At 42.0% G+C, this 13,106-nt stretch overlaps 1 protein-coding gene across 2 annotated transcripts; it reads right to left on the reverse strand.

Moving 5' to 3' along the window:
* Positions 1-10,728: 10,728 nt before the first annotated feature.
* LOC101170054 (DNA damage-inducible transcript 4-like protein) lies at positions 10,729-12,536 on the reverse strand. 2 transcript variants are annotated; one of them, XM_004079682.5, is made up of 3 exons: positions 12,398-12,536; positions 12,077-12,221; positions 10,729-11,784 (listed from the first exon to the last, which is right to left on the reverse strand). In XM_004079682.5, exons 2-3 carry the CDS (start codon positions 12,165-12,167, stop codon positions 11,294-11,296), a joined length of 582 nt encoding a protein of 193 aa, XP_004079730.1. In that variant the 5' UTR covers positions 12,168-12,221; positions 12,398-12,536; the 3' UTR covers positions 10,729-11,293. The 2 variants fall into 2 exon arrangements, with proteins under 2 accessions (XP_004079730.1, XP_020567271.1); XM_020711612.3 differs by having other exon boundaries at positions 12,077-12,217; positions 12,398-12,525.
* Positions 12,537-13,106: the final 570 nt, after the last annotated feature.

Raw genomic sequence — 13,106 nt, forward strand, 5'->3', positions numbered from 1 at the left:
ATCATGGAGGAAAGCGAATCAAAGTGTTTTAAAATTAATATAAAATTAAAACAAATAAAGAGCTACAGAGACTTCAATGTTGGGACTAAACTAAACTTTTTTTTTGTCAAAGTTCTGCCAGTTTTCAAAAATGTCCACTAGATGGCAGCAAAGAACATGGTGCCCCAAAGTTTTACACTTTACAGCAGTTCAACTGAACAACACATCTTCTTACACACACACACACACACACACACACACACACACACACACACACACACACACACACACACACACACACACACACACACACAAACACTCGATAGATAGATAGATAGATAGATAGATAGATAGATAGATAGATAGATAGATAGATAGATAGATAGATAGATAGATAGATAGATAGATAGATAGATAGATAGATAGATAGATAGATAGATAGATAGATAGATAGATAGATAGATAGATAGATAGATAGATAGATAGATAGATAGATAGATAGATAGATAGATAGATAGATAGATAGATAGATAGATATAGGCCTAAAATAATAAAAACCGTACTTTATTAGTTGCCTCCAGTTGTTATTTTAACAGTGACGTCCCTGCTCTCACCTGGAACTGATGACGGCACCTCAACAAAACAAAGCTGTGCTCAGTGTCGTGATTCATTAACTTATTTAATTGTTGAGTCAAGAAGAAAAATATAGCGGCACTTAATAATTGACTTATGGGTCAAGAAATGTGACAAATGACAGGAGTCTGTGCTGTAACCCTTGTGCCATCCTAGGCACTGTAACATTGGGAGTTGGGTCATCTAGACCCACTAGACAGTGCTCTGAACCTTTTTTCTTCAATGATTTGTGATCTTCACTGGTGTCCATGGATTACATGAAATCTTTCCACCTTTATCCACCTTTGTCATGGTAGGGAGAACATGTCAATGTAAGGGTGGGTTCATAGGATAGCACAAGGGTTAATATCCTTTAAAACAGTCCAGAATACAAAACGGAGCTAAGGGGTTTAGTATTGTGCAGTTTTAGGCAAAAATGGATAGATTGTAGGTGCCAAACTTCTGTACTATTAAAGCAAAAATGCTCATAACTTGCATCGATTAGAAACATGGTGATCCATGAATGAAACAAAGGATGCAAGGACACAAAGTCAAACGAGGAGAGGATAGTAATAGATGAACCACAGCCCTTCTTGACAACAATCCTTTGTATTTTATTTTGTGATTCTTCCAAAACATTGCAACATTTTCCACGGTTTTTGTCATGGCCAATATTTTCACCTCCTGCAAAAAACAAAAAAAACAAAAAAACTAGAATAAATCTGTAAATAAAACTAATTGAAAAGTCTGAATTTTTTTTGCACAAATTCTCTACATCTTTACTGCAGTAGGTCATGTGAGGATGAGAAGTGATCATTTTTCTCATTACGTATTCAGCTAAAAGTGCTCCAGCATGGATGTGATGTAATTCACATGCACAACGTGTAAAACTAAAGTGTTTTTGTATTAAAATACAGACTAAAAATGTAATTTAAAGCATTTTATGGGGAAATTTTCCTTTTAAAGCTCAAAATGTGTTATAAAGTCTGCATTTTCTAGTGCTCAAGAAGCACCAGCTAATTTCATAACGTCTTGTTTTGACATATGTTCATATATTTTTAATTTTAAAAGAAGAGATTTTTTCCTCAGTTTTCCTATCTAAACAGTTTTGTGTGCTTTTCCTTTGCACCAAAGTAGCCTTTCAAAGAAACATTACTAATGCAAACAATGTTTTACCTGTATCCTACGTAGTGACCTACTTCTAGCAGCCCCCCCCCCCCCCTCCCAAAAAACTGAGACAACACCCGCCTGTCAGATGTCTCAGATGACCACATTCATGCTAACAGCTTATTAGTTGCAGGGGCGGATCCCTAGCTTCAAACCTTTCAGGGTCGGTGTTGTGCAACAACTACGCCGCTGCAAATAGAGCAGCAACGTCTCAGAATATCCCTATTTTTGTGGGGATGCATTGCAGTTCCACGCATCATGTGCTTCAACAAGATATTTATTTCACTTAGCTGTGGTTGTGATGCTTGTCTTCACAGCGCAGAGTGAGGACTCCAACCAAAGGGGATCAGGCTGAGCGTCAACGATGACGCTGACGTTGAGGTATAAAAACCCTTTTGTAAGGGAAAGATCAAGCTGAACGTTTTCAGGAGGAACGTCCTGTTCTGTGGCAACAGCCTCCAGTCCAGCCCACATAATAAACCGCTCTTGAGTGGGAGGAAATCCAGGTAAACAGTTCAGTTACGTCCTCTAGATGTTCTGGGTTTGGTTTGGGTGCATCAAAATAAAGAAACTCTAAACAGTAGAGGTTCTGTAATACCGAGTGGAAAATGAGCTAAAGAGATCAAGTTTTATCAAGCAAATTTTCCGAGTGAAAGACAGATTTTTTGGAAATAAATCCAATATATGAAATCTGTGTCTGACTAATTAGTAATAAGACTTTTCTTTGTTTACAAAAAAAACTACAACAACTTATTTTATTTTTATATTTTGCACAAAAAACACAAATGTAAAGATTTGATGAGAAACAGGTAAAACATGAATGAGTAAACATTAAAAAAAGATTGTTTACATGCTATATTTTCCCGTCACGAGTTGTCAGATAAACATGTTGGGACCCTCTGACGTCCAGCGTGACCGGCACGCGCTCTTCAGCCGGCTTCATCAGATTTCCTTCTTCCAAAAGGAGAAGCTGTTAAATGGGAGGAAATGTGGAGGTCCAGCCTGGCAGACCCGCCACTCAGAAACAGACCACCAGCAGAGCCTTCTGAAAACTACCAGAGGATTCAGACATTTCTGAATGGCTGCACGGTAGCAGTGGTTAGCGCTATTGCCTCACAGCAAGAAGGCCCCCGGTTGAAGTGGACCTGAACCAAAACATCAATGGGGGACAGCTCTGTGTGGAGTTTGCATGTTCTCCCTGTGCGTGCATGGGTTTTCTCTCCGGGGACTCCGGCTTCCTCCCACCATCCATAAACATGCTTCATCGGTTAATGAATGTGACCCTTGTGCTATCCTAGGCACTTTACCATTGGGAGTTGGGTCATCTAGACCCACTAGACAGTGCGCTAAACCTTTTTTCTTCAATGATTTGTGATTTTCACTGGTGTCCATGGATTACATTAAATCTTTCCACCTTTATTCACCTTTGTCATGGTAGGGAGAACACATCAAAGTAAGGGTGGGGTCATCTAACATAGCACAAGGGCTAAATTGTCCATAGGTGTGCATGTGAGTGTGCACAGGTGTGTGATTGTGGCCCTGTGACAGACTGGCGACCTGTCCAGGATGTCCCCTGCCTTCGCCCACGAGTGCACAGGATAGGCTCCAGCAGCACCGTGACCCTGAAAGGGACAAAACGGATTAGAAGATAAATGAATGAAGCAGAAGACGCCTATTGATACAAATATGCGTCAAACAACTTTGGCTCCAAAATTTCATAAATTTAGCATCACATGAAAGCAAAAACATAAATGACTTCTTGTTTTCATAGCTGGAAATAAATTACTGCGTCAAGGGGGTTAAAGGTTTTTTTTGTGATGTCATGGCCAGTTACAGTGCTGTAAAACAGACATGTAAATACTAGAAACATCAGAATCAGAGGGAATTTGAGCAAAATTCAGAAGTTTAGCTTCACGTCTCAGAGGACCCAGAAGGTCCTTTTTACTCTCATACTGTTGGGGATTTGGTTTGCTCGGATAAAAAACTACGGTGGCCCTGAAGTTCAAATCACATTCGATGCAAAAACACACTAAAGATCACAATGACGGTTAAAAAAGCAAAACAAATATCTCACATGTGACCAATGTAGCTGTTCTGTGGCCACCCTGTCCCATATGTTCTGGTCCTGTTCCAAGTTAGATCACTTCTGGGAATCTGTATTCACTTTTTTCTCTGATGTGCTGCGTACGCCTCACAACCCTCTGTTTTTTCTGCATTATTTGGTGTTTTACCCATAAACCTGGACCATGGAGCACAAACTATCATCTCCTTTGGGACACTGATTGCCAGGAGACTCATACTGCTCAAATGGAAAGAAAAATACCCTCCAACCTTCAACATGTGGCTGAAAGACCTTCTGCACTTTTTGGTGCAGGAGAAAATTCGATCCTCTATGAAGGGATCGGTGCAGAGGTTCTATCTAACATGGAATCCTATATTGGAGCATCTGAGAAACTTGGATGTCATGGTTGCCAAAAAATGTCTGTGGTCTTGTAATGTGAATAGATGTTTTTTTTCTTTTCTTTATTGTGTCCCGCCAGGTGTCTAAGCTTCTGTAAGACTGAATGGTACAATGAGAGTGGGAGGGAGGGGGGGGGGGGGATGTTGTTTTATGTTCTTTCATGTTGTATGTTTTGTACTGTTTCCAAAAAACAAAATCAATAAAAAGACTTATAAATGAAATATTAAAACATGAAACACAAACATGAAACACAAAACAAACCGGAAAAGGTAGGTACTGTGTGACGTTACTTACTCGAGTATGTTTGTCCGTCATTTCAACCAAGGGTTATTTGGCATGAAGCAATAATGGATATCATCATTAGCACATCATTATTTAGTATGTTTTTGCATTGAGTGTGATTTGCACTTCAGGGCCACCACAAAAAAAACTTTAAAAGTGTTTTGCCTTCACACTAAACTTTTGAGAACCAAGCAAACTGCACTGAAACATGGTGCAGTTACAGCAGCTGGCCAATGGGGGCGACATTGCCCAAAGCAATAGCAGAAAACCAGCATGAAGGAGTAAGCAGTTAGTCCTGACAGTTCTCTAACGTTCATCTCCTGACTACATTCACTGACCAACCTGGATTTTTACCGACCTTTTAGTCATCAGTGCTTTTCTTCTGTGGTTCCCTCCCCTTTAAGGTCCATCATGCATTCTCTTAGTTTGAGCTCACCTGTTCAGCAGTTCTTTCAGCACAACATCAAAGTGAGCAAACGTTTGTCTGGGTCAGAAGCTGAAGGCTGGAGGTCCATTCAGAGAACCAAGAAGCAGAACAGAGTGTCATAAATGCTGCAAATTGTGGCCTGGAAAAACAAATCCAATGCAACAGTTTGGTAGTGATGGACAAAAAGCTTTGGAACTTCGTGAAGCAGACACATTCCAAGCTTGGGGCTTGTATCAAAACAACGGCGTCACATTACAAATGACCTTTAAAGCTTTAAAGCTTCAGTGCGTACAAGGCTGTTCATTGGCTCCCCGTCTGTCGTGTGTGTCATTGGCTCATGGGGTTTCAAAGCATTCCGAGTCAATGACAGATTGACAGATTTGAGTGGTTTGGTGACATTCCAGCTACATAAAATGCATCGTTTAGCATCACAACGGGAGTGAGAGGAGATAGTGATGTAGAGAGCAAGAGTATTTTCAAAATAAAATAAAGTTAGCTTTTGTGAATAATTAGGTTTCAATCATGTATCCATTGAGTTCATTTGATAGAGGATGGGGGAGACAGTCTGAATGACCACACTGACTTTTCTGAACTTTATTGCTGTCATGGGATTAGAACGGACCCCACCGTGCTCTTTACAGGTTCCTATGGCTTTAGTTGTCCACCAGGCATCACCGTTATTGAAGTCTTGAAGCTTTGAATCTTTTGCAACACAGGAAAAGCTTCAGTGCTTCGTGAAGTTTCACTCACCCACCACTACAGTTTGGGAAAGATTTCATCGAAATGCATGTCGTAATGGGGAAGTGTAATCATTTAGTCAAAGGATCATCAGTTCTGTTTTTTAACCCTTTAACACCAGAACTTTAGCTCCAGTCTTGATATTCTTTCGACTATCATAACTCGTTTATGCACTTCATGTAATTCCAGCAGATTTGGAGGCAGAGAAAAGCGCTGATTTCGATTCTGATTCGTTTTGTGACATCGATGCAAAGCCGCTATGAAAAGCTGCTTTTCTCCGTGTCAGAATCAGCTGATTCACGTTGACTGCGTAAATGGTCAAAGAGCGTGTTATTTAGGCAACTCCTGTGAGATCTCTGGTGTTAAAGGGATATTCAAGGTTCGTTTAGGGAATATCACCCCTAAGAGAGCAGCTGGTGTCACTGCAGGATGTCTTAGTGTAGCTTGATTTGCTGTTCAGAATGGACAAAAAGGCTTAAATAAAAAACAAATGCAAAACTCTTCAGCATTTCCTAAAAAACAGAGCTAGAGAACCGTCCTAAAGGGAAAGCAGGCAGCAGAAACAGAAAGTGAGTCCAGAGCGTTTTTGTTTTTCCTTTTTAGTTGTGAAACAGTGGTCAAGCAGAAGCCGGAACCCCCTGAGGTGGGTCGTCCTCTGGCTGAGTTTCACTCAAAGCCGTGTGTTCCTCCAGTCTGTTTGTGTTCACAGACCCAACAATACAGGTTTGTGCTGCTGAGCCACAGTTGGCACGGGGAGGCATGAGAGGTCGCTGTGTTGGACTCGGAGGAGACGATCAGAGCTGCTTTGTCCTGACAGTCCTGCAAAACATCATGTGACGCTTTCATGAACCTGCTGCAGCTCTGCAGTCTCGTTTGTGCCTGAACGCCGCCAATTTTAGTTACAAGAAAGCAGGTTCTTAAAATCTAATCTGGACAAAAGAAAACAGAGAATTTTCCACAGTGGTGTTAAAATCAGTTTCGTCTCATGAAACCGAATCACAACAGCCTGTTAGAAGATGAGTGGAATCTTTCAGAGGCTAAACAGAGACAAAATTATCAGACACCTGCTGACATTTAAGATCCTCTTTCCTTTTGTCATGTTTTAAAATATGTTCACGTTTTTAACTACTGACTTTTATTATCACGTTTTGACTGCTTGAAATCAATCCTTTCCAAACCCCGATCCAGTTCAAAGATAAATATACTTTCTGCACAGATTTTTTTCATTTTTTGCAATCATCAGGTTAATTTTTTTTATTAAGACTCACATTTCTGCTGTCCATGTTTGCAAGCTTTCTAATCATCCACCATTTCATTCATTCTTTCAAGCAGGTGAGTTTTTTCCTATTGACTGTACATGAGACCTGGACCGAACTGGACCATAGAAAAAGGGTGGCATCAACAGCCAAATGAAGTCAATTCAGTCGCAATTTTTCTTGATAACGCATGTTGGAACCAGAAACCATAAGCAAATAGTGATTGGTCCAAGTTGGTCTGATTCCATGTTTCTATGGCAACCACTGTCACCAATCAGGACGAGAGACTATGTCACTCGGCTGGTCCCCAGAGGAGATGGAGGAAGTGTCTGATGAGAGGGAAGCAACTTTGCTTAGACTGCTGAGAGGATGGATGGATGAATAGATGGATGGATGGTTGGATGGATGGATGGATGGTTGGATGGATGGATGGATGGATGGATGGATGGATGGATGAATGGATGGATGGATGGATGGATGGATGGATGGATGGATGGATGGATGGATGGATGGATGGATGGATGGATGGATGGATGGATGGATGAATGGATGGATGGTTGGATGGATGGATGGATGGATGGATGGATGGATGGATGGATGGATGGATGGATGGATGGATGGATGGATGGTTGGATGGATGGATGGATGGATGGATGGATGGATGGATGGTTGGATGGATGGATGGATGGATGGATGGATGGATGGATGAATGGATGGATGGATGGATGGATGGATGGATGGATGGATGGATGGATGGATGGATGGATGGATGGATGGATGGATGAATGGATGGATGGTTGGATGGATGGATGGATGGATGGATGGATGGATGGATGGATGGATGGATGGTTGGATGGATGGATGGATGGATGGATGGATGGATGGTTGGATGGATGGATGGATGGATGGATGAATGGATGGATGGTTGGATGGATGGATGGATGGATGGATGGATGGATGGATGGATGGATGGATGGATGGATGGATGGATGAATGGATGGATGGTTGGATGGATGGATGGATGGATGGATGGATGGATGGATGGATGGATGGATGGTTGGATGGATGGATGGATGGATGGAGTTTTAATGAGGACAAATCCTCCCAAGATGTGGACGATAACTGAACCAAGAAACCTGTTTGAATTTGATATCATTTAAAATCACTTCAAGTTGGCAAGTTTCAGCTCTGATCCTCTCCTGTCACCTGCATGGATACATTCTAAATTACAAGTGTGTCACTGAAGGTCATCCGTCTTCTGAACCAGCGGAATCTCTTTTGGGGTCACGGGGTTGCTGGAGCCTATCCACGCTACTGTTGGCTGAAGGCGGGGTACACCCTGAACAGTGTGCGGGTTTGTTGCAGAGCCACACAGTCACATGCACCCCTAGGGACAATTTAGAGATACAAATGAACCTATGAAGCATGTTTTACCTGGGAGGTCCCAGAGAAAACCCACACATGTAGAGGAGAAAACATGCAAACTCCAGACAGAAGGGTCCTGGTTGGGATTCAAACCAAAGCCTTCTTACAGTGAGACAGCAGTGCTAACCAGGTCAGACAAAAGCAAAAAACGTAAGCGCACAAGGATGTAGATCGCTGTGATGTCTGAACTACATTGAAGCTGAAAGCCTCAAAGTTTTACCAAAATTAAAAGCAGCAGCTGTAACCCTTGTTCTGAACCCTTGATTCTAGAATCGAGTTCAAGATCCTCCTGTTAACCTATAAGGCCTTACATAGAATGGCCCCGTCCTACATTAAGGACCTCATAGTCCCTTACCACCCAAACAGAACACTTTGCTCGCAAAATGCAGGACTGCTTGTGGTTCCTAGAATTAGTAAAAGTACGGTTGGATGTAGAGCGTTTAGCCACCAAGCCCCTGTTTTATGGAATAAGCTCCCAGCTCATGTAAGAGAGGCCGATTCAGTTTCTACATTCAAAGTTAGACTGAAAACATTCCTCTTTGGACAGGCTTATTATCAGACTAGTTAGTATTCAGAGATTATTTAACTTAATGTTAATATGTTTAAATTAAACTTAATAACAATAACTATTTGTTTTAAAAGGCTGCTAGAAGTTGAAGCTGGGGTAACTATGGTGCACTGGGGTTCTGTCCTCTTTTCTCGTCTACTTCTACCCTCCTTTTCTCTATTCTTGATTATTATTCATCATTTAGTTCCCTCTGTTTTGTGCACTGCGATTCATGTACTCTCCCTCTTTCCCTCTCCACTCCTGGGGAGTGGGAGTGCTTCCAGATTCCAGTTGGCTTATCCGTGCTCTTGTTCCTGACCGTGTACCTCGTCTCTGGGTCGTCTCTGCTCCTGCTCCTACACCTGGCTGTGGATCCTGTCTACGGCTCGATTCGTGCCCCCGGCCGTCCCCCCCAACTTTGGCTGGACGAAGCTCGTCTGCTGGACATTAAATGTGTAGTTGTAGATTTAGATAAGTTAATTCTTCTCTAAGAGTTCTGGTAAATCGCCTGTCCGTCCTGGGGGAGGATCCCTCCTTCATGTGGGCACCCCTGAGGTTTCTTCGTTTTTTCCGGAATCCGTTGTTTGTAGGAGTTTTTCCTTACCGTGAAGGGGGGTCTGAGGGCAGGGATGCCAGCATAGCTTAGTCAGTTTGTTAGTTCATTTTAATATTTTCCTATTGAATTCTATGTATTCATGATCCTTTTGATTTCATGTTTAACTTTTCAATGACCTATACGAAAGCCCATTGAGACGACTGTTGTGAATTTGGGCTATACAAATAAAATTGAATTGAGCTATCCTAGGCACTTTAACATTGGGAGTTGGGTCATCTAGACCCAATAGACAGTGCTCTGAACCTTTTTTCTTCAATGATTTGTCATCTTCACTGGTGTCCATGGATTACATGAAATCTTTCCACCTTTATCCACCTTTGTCATGGTAGGGAGAACACGTCAATGTAAGGGTGGGGTCATCTAAGATAGCACAAGGGTTAAACAATACAGTAGCTAAGATGTTTTTTAAGTTAGTTTCCCATCATACAGGTTTAATGCAGATCAGCATTTAATCCTCTAAACTATAAACAAAAATCATCCTGACGTTTTGTTTGACCCTTTAACACCGGAGATGTCGCCGGTGACGTCTAAATAACAAACGCTCTTTGACCTACTGTAGCTCTTTGAGATCAACGTTAATCAGCAGAGTCTGACCCGGAGACTGATTTGCAACACATTGAAGTGTTGTACAGCAGCACAAAGCTGCTTTTCTCCGCTTCTGAATCTGCTGGAAATACATGAATTGTGTAAACAGTTAAAGAGTTACAGCAGTCAGAAGAATGTAGACATTGGAGGAAATACTTTATTGTTAAAGGGTTAAAGAAATGGGTCAACTTTTCATTAAACTTTAACCATATTAATGCAGTTTAGTCAAGGTTAGAGACTGTCAGGGATTTGAGAAACGCATTGGTTTTTGTCTGAGTTGGCAGAGCTAACAGTCTCAAAATTGCATCTCTTTAAAAGACCAACTCCAATGAAAATGGCATTTTTTATGATTTTAATGCTTGTGACATTTTTCTGATGGAAAAAGAAAAATAAAACCTCAAATTGCAAAGTTTCATTTTTTTAATTTAAATTGTGAATCAGGAGCAGATGGGGGGGGGGGGGGGGACCCTTTGAAAGAGTTTGAAGTGGAAAATGGGACAGGCAGGCCATAAATTGACATTCCCAGTGTAGAATAAAGTTCTGATTTTTTTTTTTTTTTGGTGGAGTTTCCACAGATTTACATTTGGAACTGAACAACTCTTTAATAAAAAAAATAAACACTCAGCCTTCAGGTTTGCTTGAACCAGACTTTTAATTATAAATAAAGGTCTTTGCACTGTAAAGGTTTCTGGGGAGGAGGTGGTATAAAACGCAGTAAAACATTCACACAAAGTGGCTGCATTCCAAGTGACCGTCCAGGATATTTAAGGCGAGTGTGAGCAGCCCACACCACGACAGCAGCATCCATGAAGCTTAAAAACCATCTGCAGCCCCTAAAGCAGCGTCACGCGCAGCCCGCATAGACGAACGCGGCGCACGTGCCAGCCCGCGCTTCTGAACATTCCATGCATCTGGAAACGCGCAGATGCATTAACAAAGTGGCTAGTGTCGTTAGCAAAAAGTGTTCCCAAAGTACGCCCCCCCCCTCCAACATGTTGATGTGAACAGGTAACATTCATTTGCAAATAAAAGGTGCTTGAACAATAAATGTTCAAATAAAACGAAACATTTAGACTTTAAATCAAGCTAACTGGCTAATAACTGAAATTGTTTTACAAAAACACTAAGAAAGGTGGCACCGCCGGTGGAGGCGGGGTATCACCCCCATCAGGGGCAGAGGTGCACTGGCCCCGAAAGTTCAGCACTCCTCAATCACGGTACCAGCCGAGGAGGAGTACAGCTTCTTCTTGACGAGCCGGAAGCCCGAGCTCAGCTTAAGCACGTGTCTGAAAGTCGGGGCGAAGCACGACCCCATGAAGAGGAAGTCCCTCAAGCTGGGCCAAGCCGTGCCGTCCTGCTTGAACACCAGCGTCAGCTCAAAGGTGGGCACCACCGTGGCATCGTAGGCGATCCTCTCCAGCTGCTTGCAGCCTTTCTCCACCTCCAGGTGGACGTAGAGGACGCAGCCGCGCAGGCCGCAGGGCTCGCAGGAAGCCAGGCGCAGCACCTCGCGGGCTATCCTACGCGTCAGCTTCTCTGGAACCAGGACGAAGGAGCAGTGCAGCGTTGTTTTCTTGGCACGGGACAGGCAGCTTTCAAACATTTTGGCCAGCTGGTGACAGGTTCCGTCCTCTGCGACATCCGCCGTCCTCTGTGGCTCAGCCAGGCAGTGATCCCAGAAATCCAGCTCTATTTGGCAAGTGTGACATCAACACAACTCATTAACATCAACAAAAATCTGACTATACATAATCTTGCATTACCCCAAATGAAAATAAAAAAACCTTTTACATTTACTTTTAATGCCTTTTTTAAGCATAAATAAACCCTGACAGCTGCTGTACAGACAGTGTCCCCGCCCTCCTGACTGCTGCAGCGCTGCCCCACACAAAGAATCGAGCGTACAACTGGAACGCTCCAGCAACTAGGTCCCATACAAAGAATGAAAAACAAACGAGGAAAAAAACAACTGTGAACCCACCTTTTTCAATGCAAACCTGGTCATATCTTCGTTCAACCAACTCCGACACACAATCACTGTTTTTGGTCTTTAACGTGCTGGTGGCAACCATAGTGACAGTTGGAATTTTTCTCCCGGAGTGTTTGAGTTTGCTTCTCAAAGCTGCCTGGAAAACCGTACATATCCGTTAGCTTACATAAAACTCCCATCATGCTCCAAAAAGTCTCTTTAAAACCCAATTATTGCTCCCCAAAAATCAATATTTGATGCTAAACGCCTCACAAAGAAAGAGATACGCAACTAGTAAACAAATGTTTACACCAGACGTTAAAAATAACTCACCTCAAAAATTATAAAGTGCAAAATAAGTTAGTTTATACTTTTCTTTTAACAAATAACCATTCTTGCTCGCACACGCTTCCTTCTTTCTCACGCACACGGTGACAAAACTCACTGCACCGATAAAAATTCCCAGGAACATTTATACCTTCCGCTGCTCAGCTGACTGGAGGGCTTGACCAATCAGAGCACAGCCTCTGACGTAGTCGTGTAACTCTTCCTTGATAGGGTGGAAAAAGGAGGTTGAATTATATTGTTAACCAATTGTGTTCGGAGAAAGATTTGGGTTGCCATGAAGGCGCCACAACCTGCCAACTTCAGTCTAAGAGGGTATTTTCAGTAAAAAGTGGCAAATAATAAAATAATTTTCGTTTGTTTTTTGTATATCAGTGACAATTTGAAATGCAATTACAATTTACATTTTATAATTAATTATAAAACCGTAAAATGAAAGACTTAAATTTGTTTTTTAGCATTGAAAAACGCATTTTTAGTTTAACATGATCTTGCAGAATGTTTCTAAATCTTGGAGGACAGATATAAATACAATTAGGATTAAAACAGCCTTTGTGAGTTTGTTTTTATAAAAATTGTTGTGAATCAGGGCCAAACAAAAAAAGACCATGGAAAAAGCTTGTAGTAGTGACGAAGAAGCAAGCCACAAGGTCCCTGCTCTGCTCCATTCTGATGTATCCACCTGCAAACAAATAGA

Source organism: Oryzias latipes, chromosome 18, assembly GCF_053564925.1.
Source record: "Oryzias latipes strain Hd-rR chromosome 18, Olatipes_Hd-rR_3.1".
Taxonomy (NCBI): Eukaryota; Metazoa; Chordata; class Actinopteri; order Beloniformes; family Adrianichthyidae; genus Oryzias; species Oryzias latipes.

Coding starts and splice junctions, on each gene's coding strand:
- LOC101170054 (XM_004079682.5), bottom strand. CDS start 12,167: ATGGTTGCCACCAGCACGTTAAAGACCAAAAACAGTGATTGTGTGTCG. Junction 11,785..12,076: donor CCAGGTTTGCATTGAAAAAG/GTGGGTTCACAG, acceptor CTTGCCAAATAG/AGCTGGATTTCTGGGATCAC.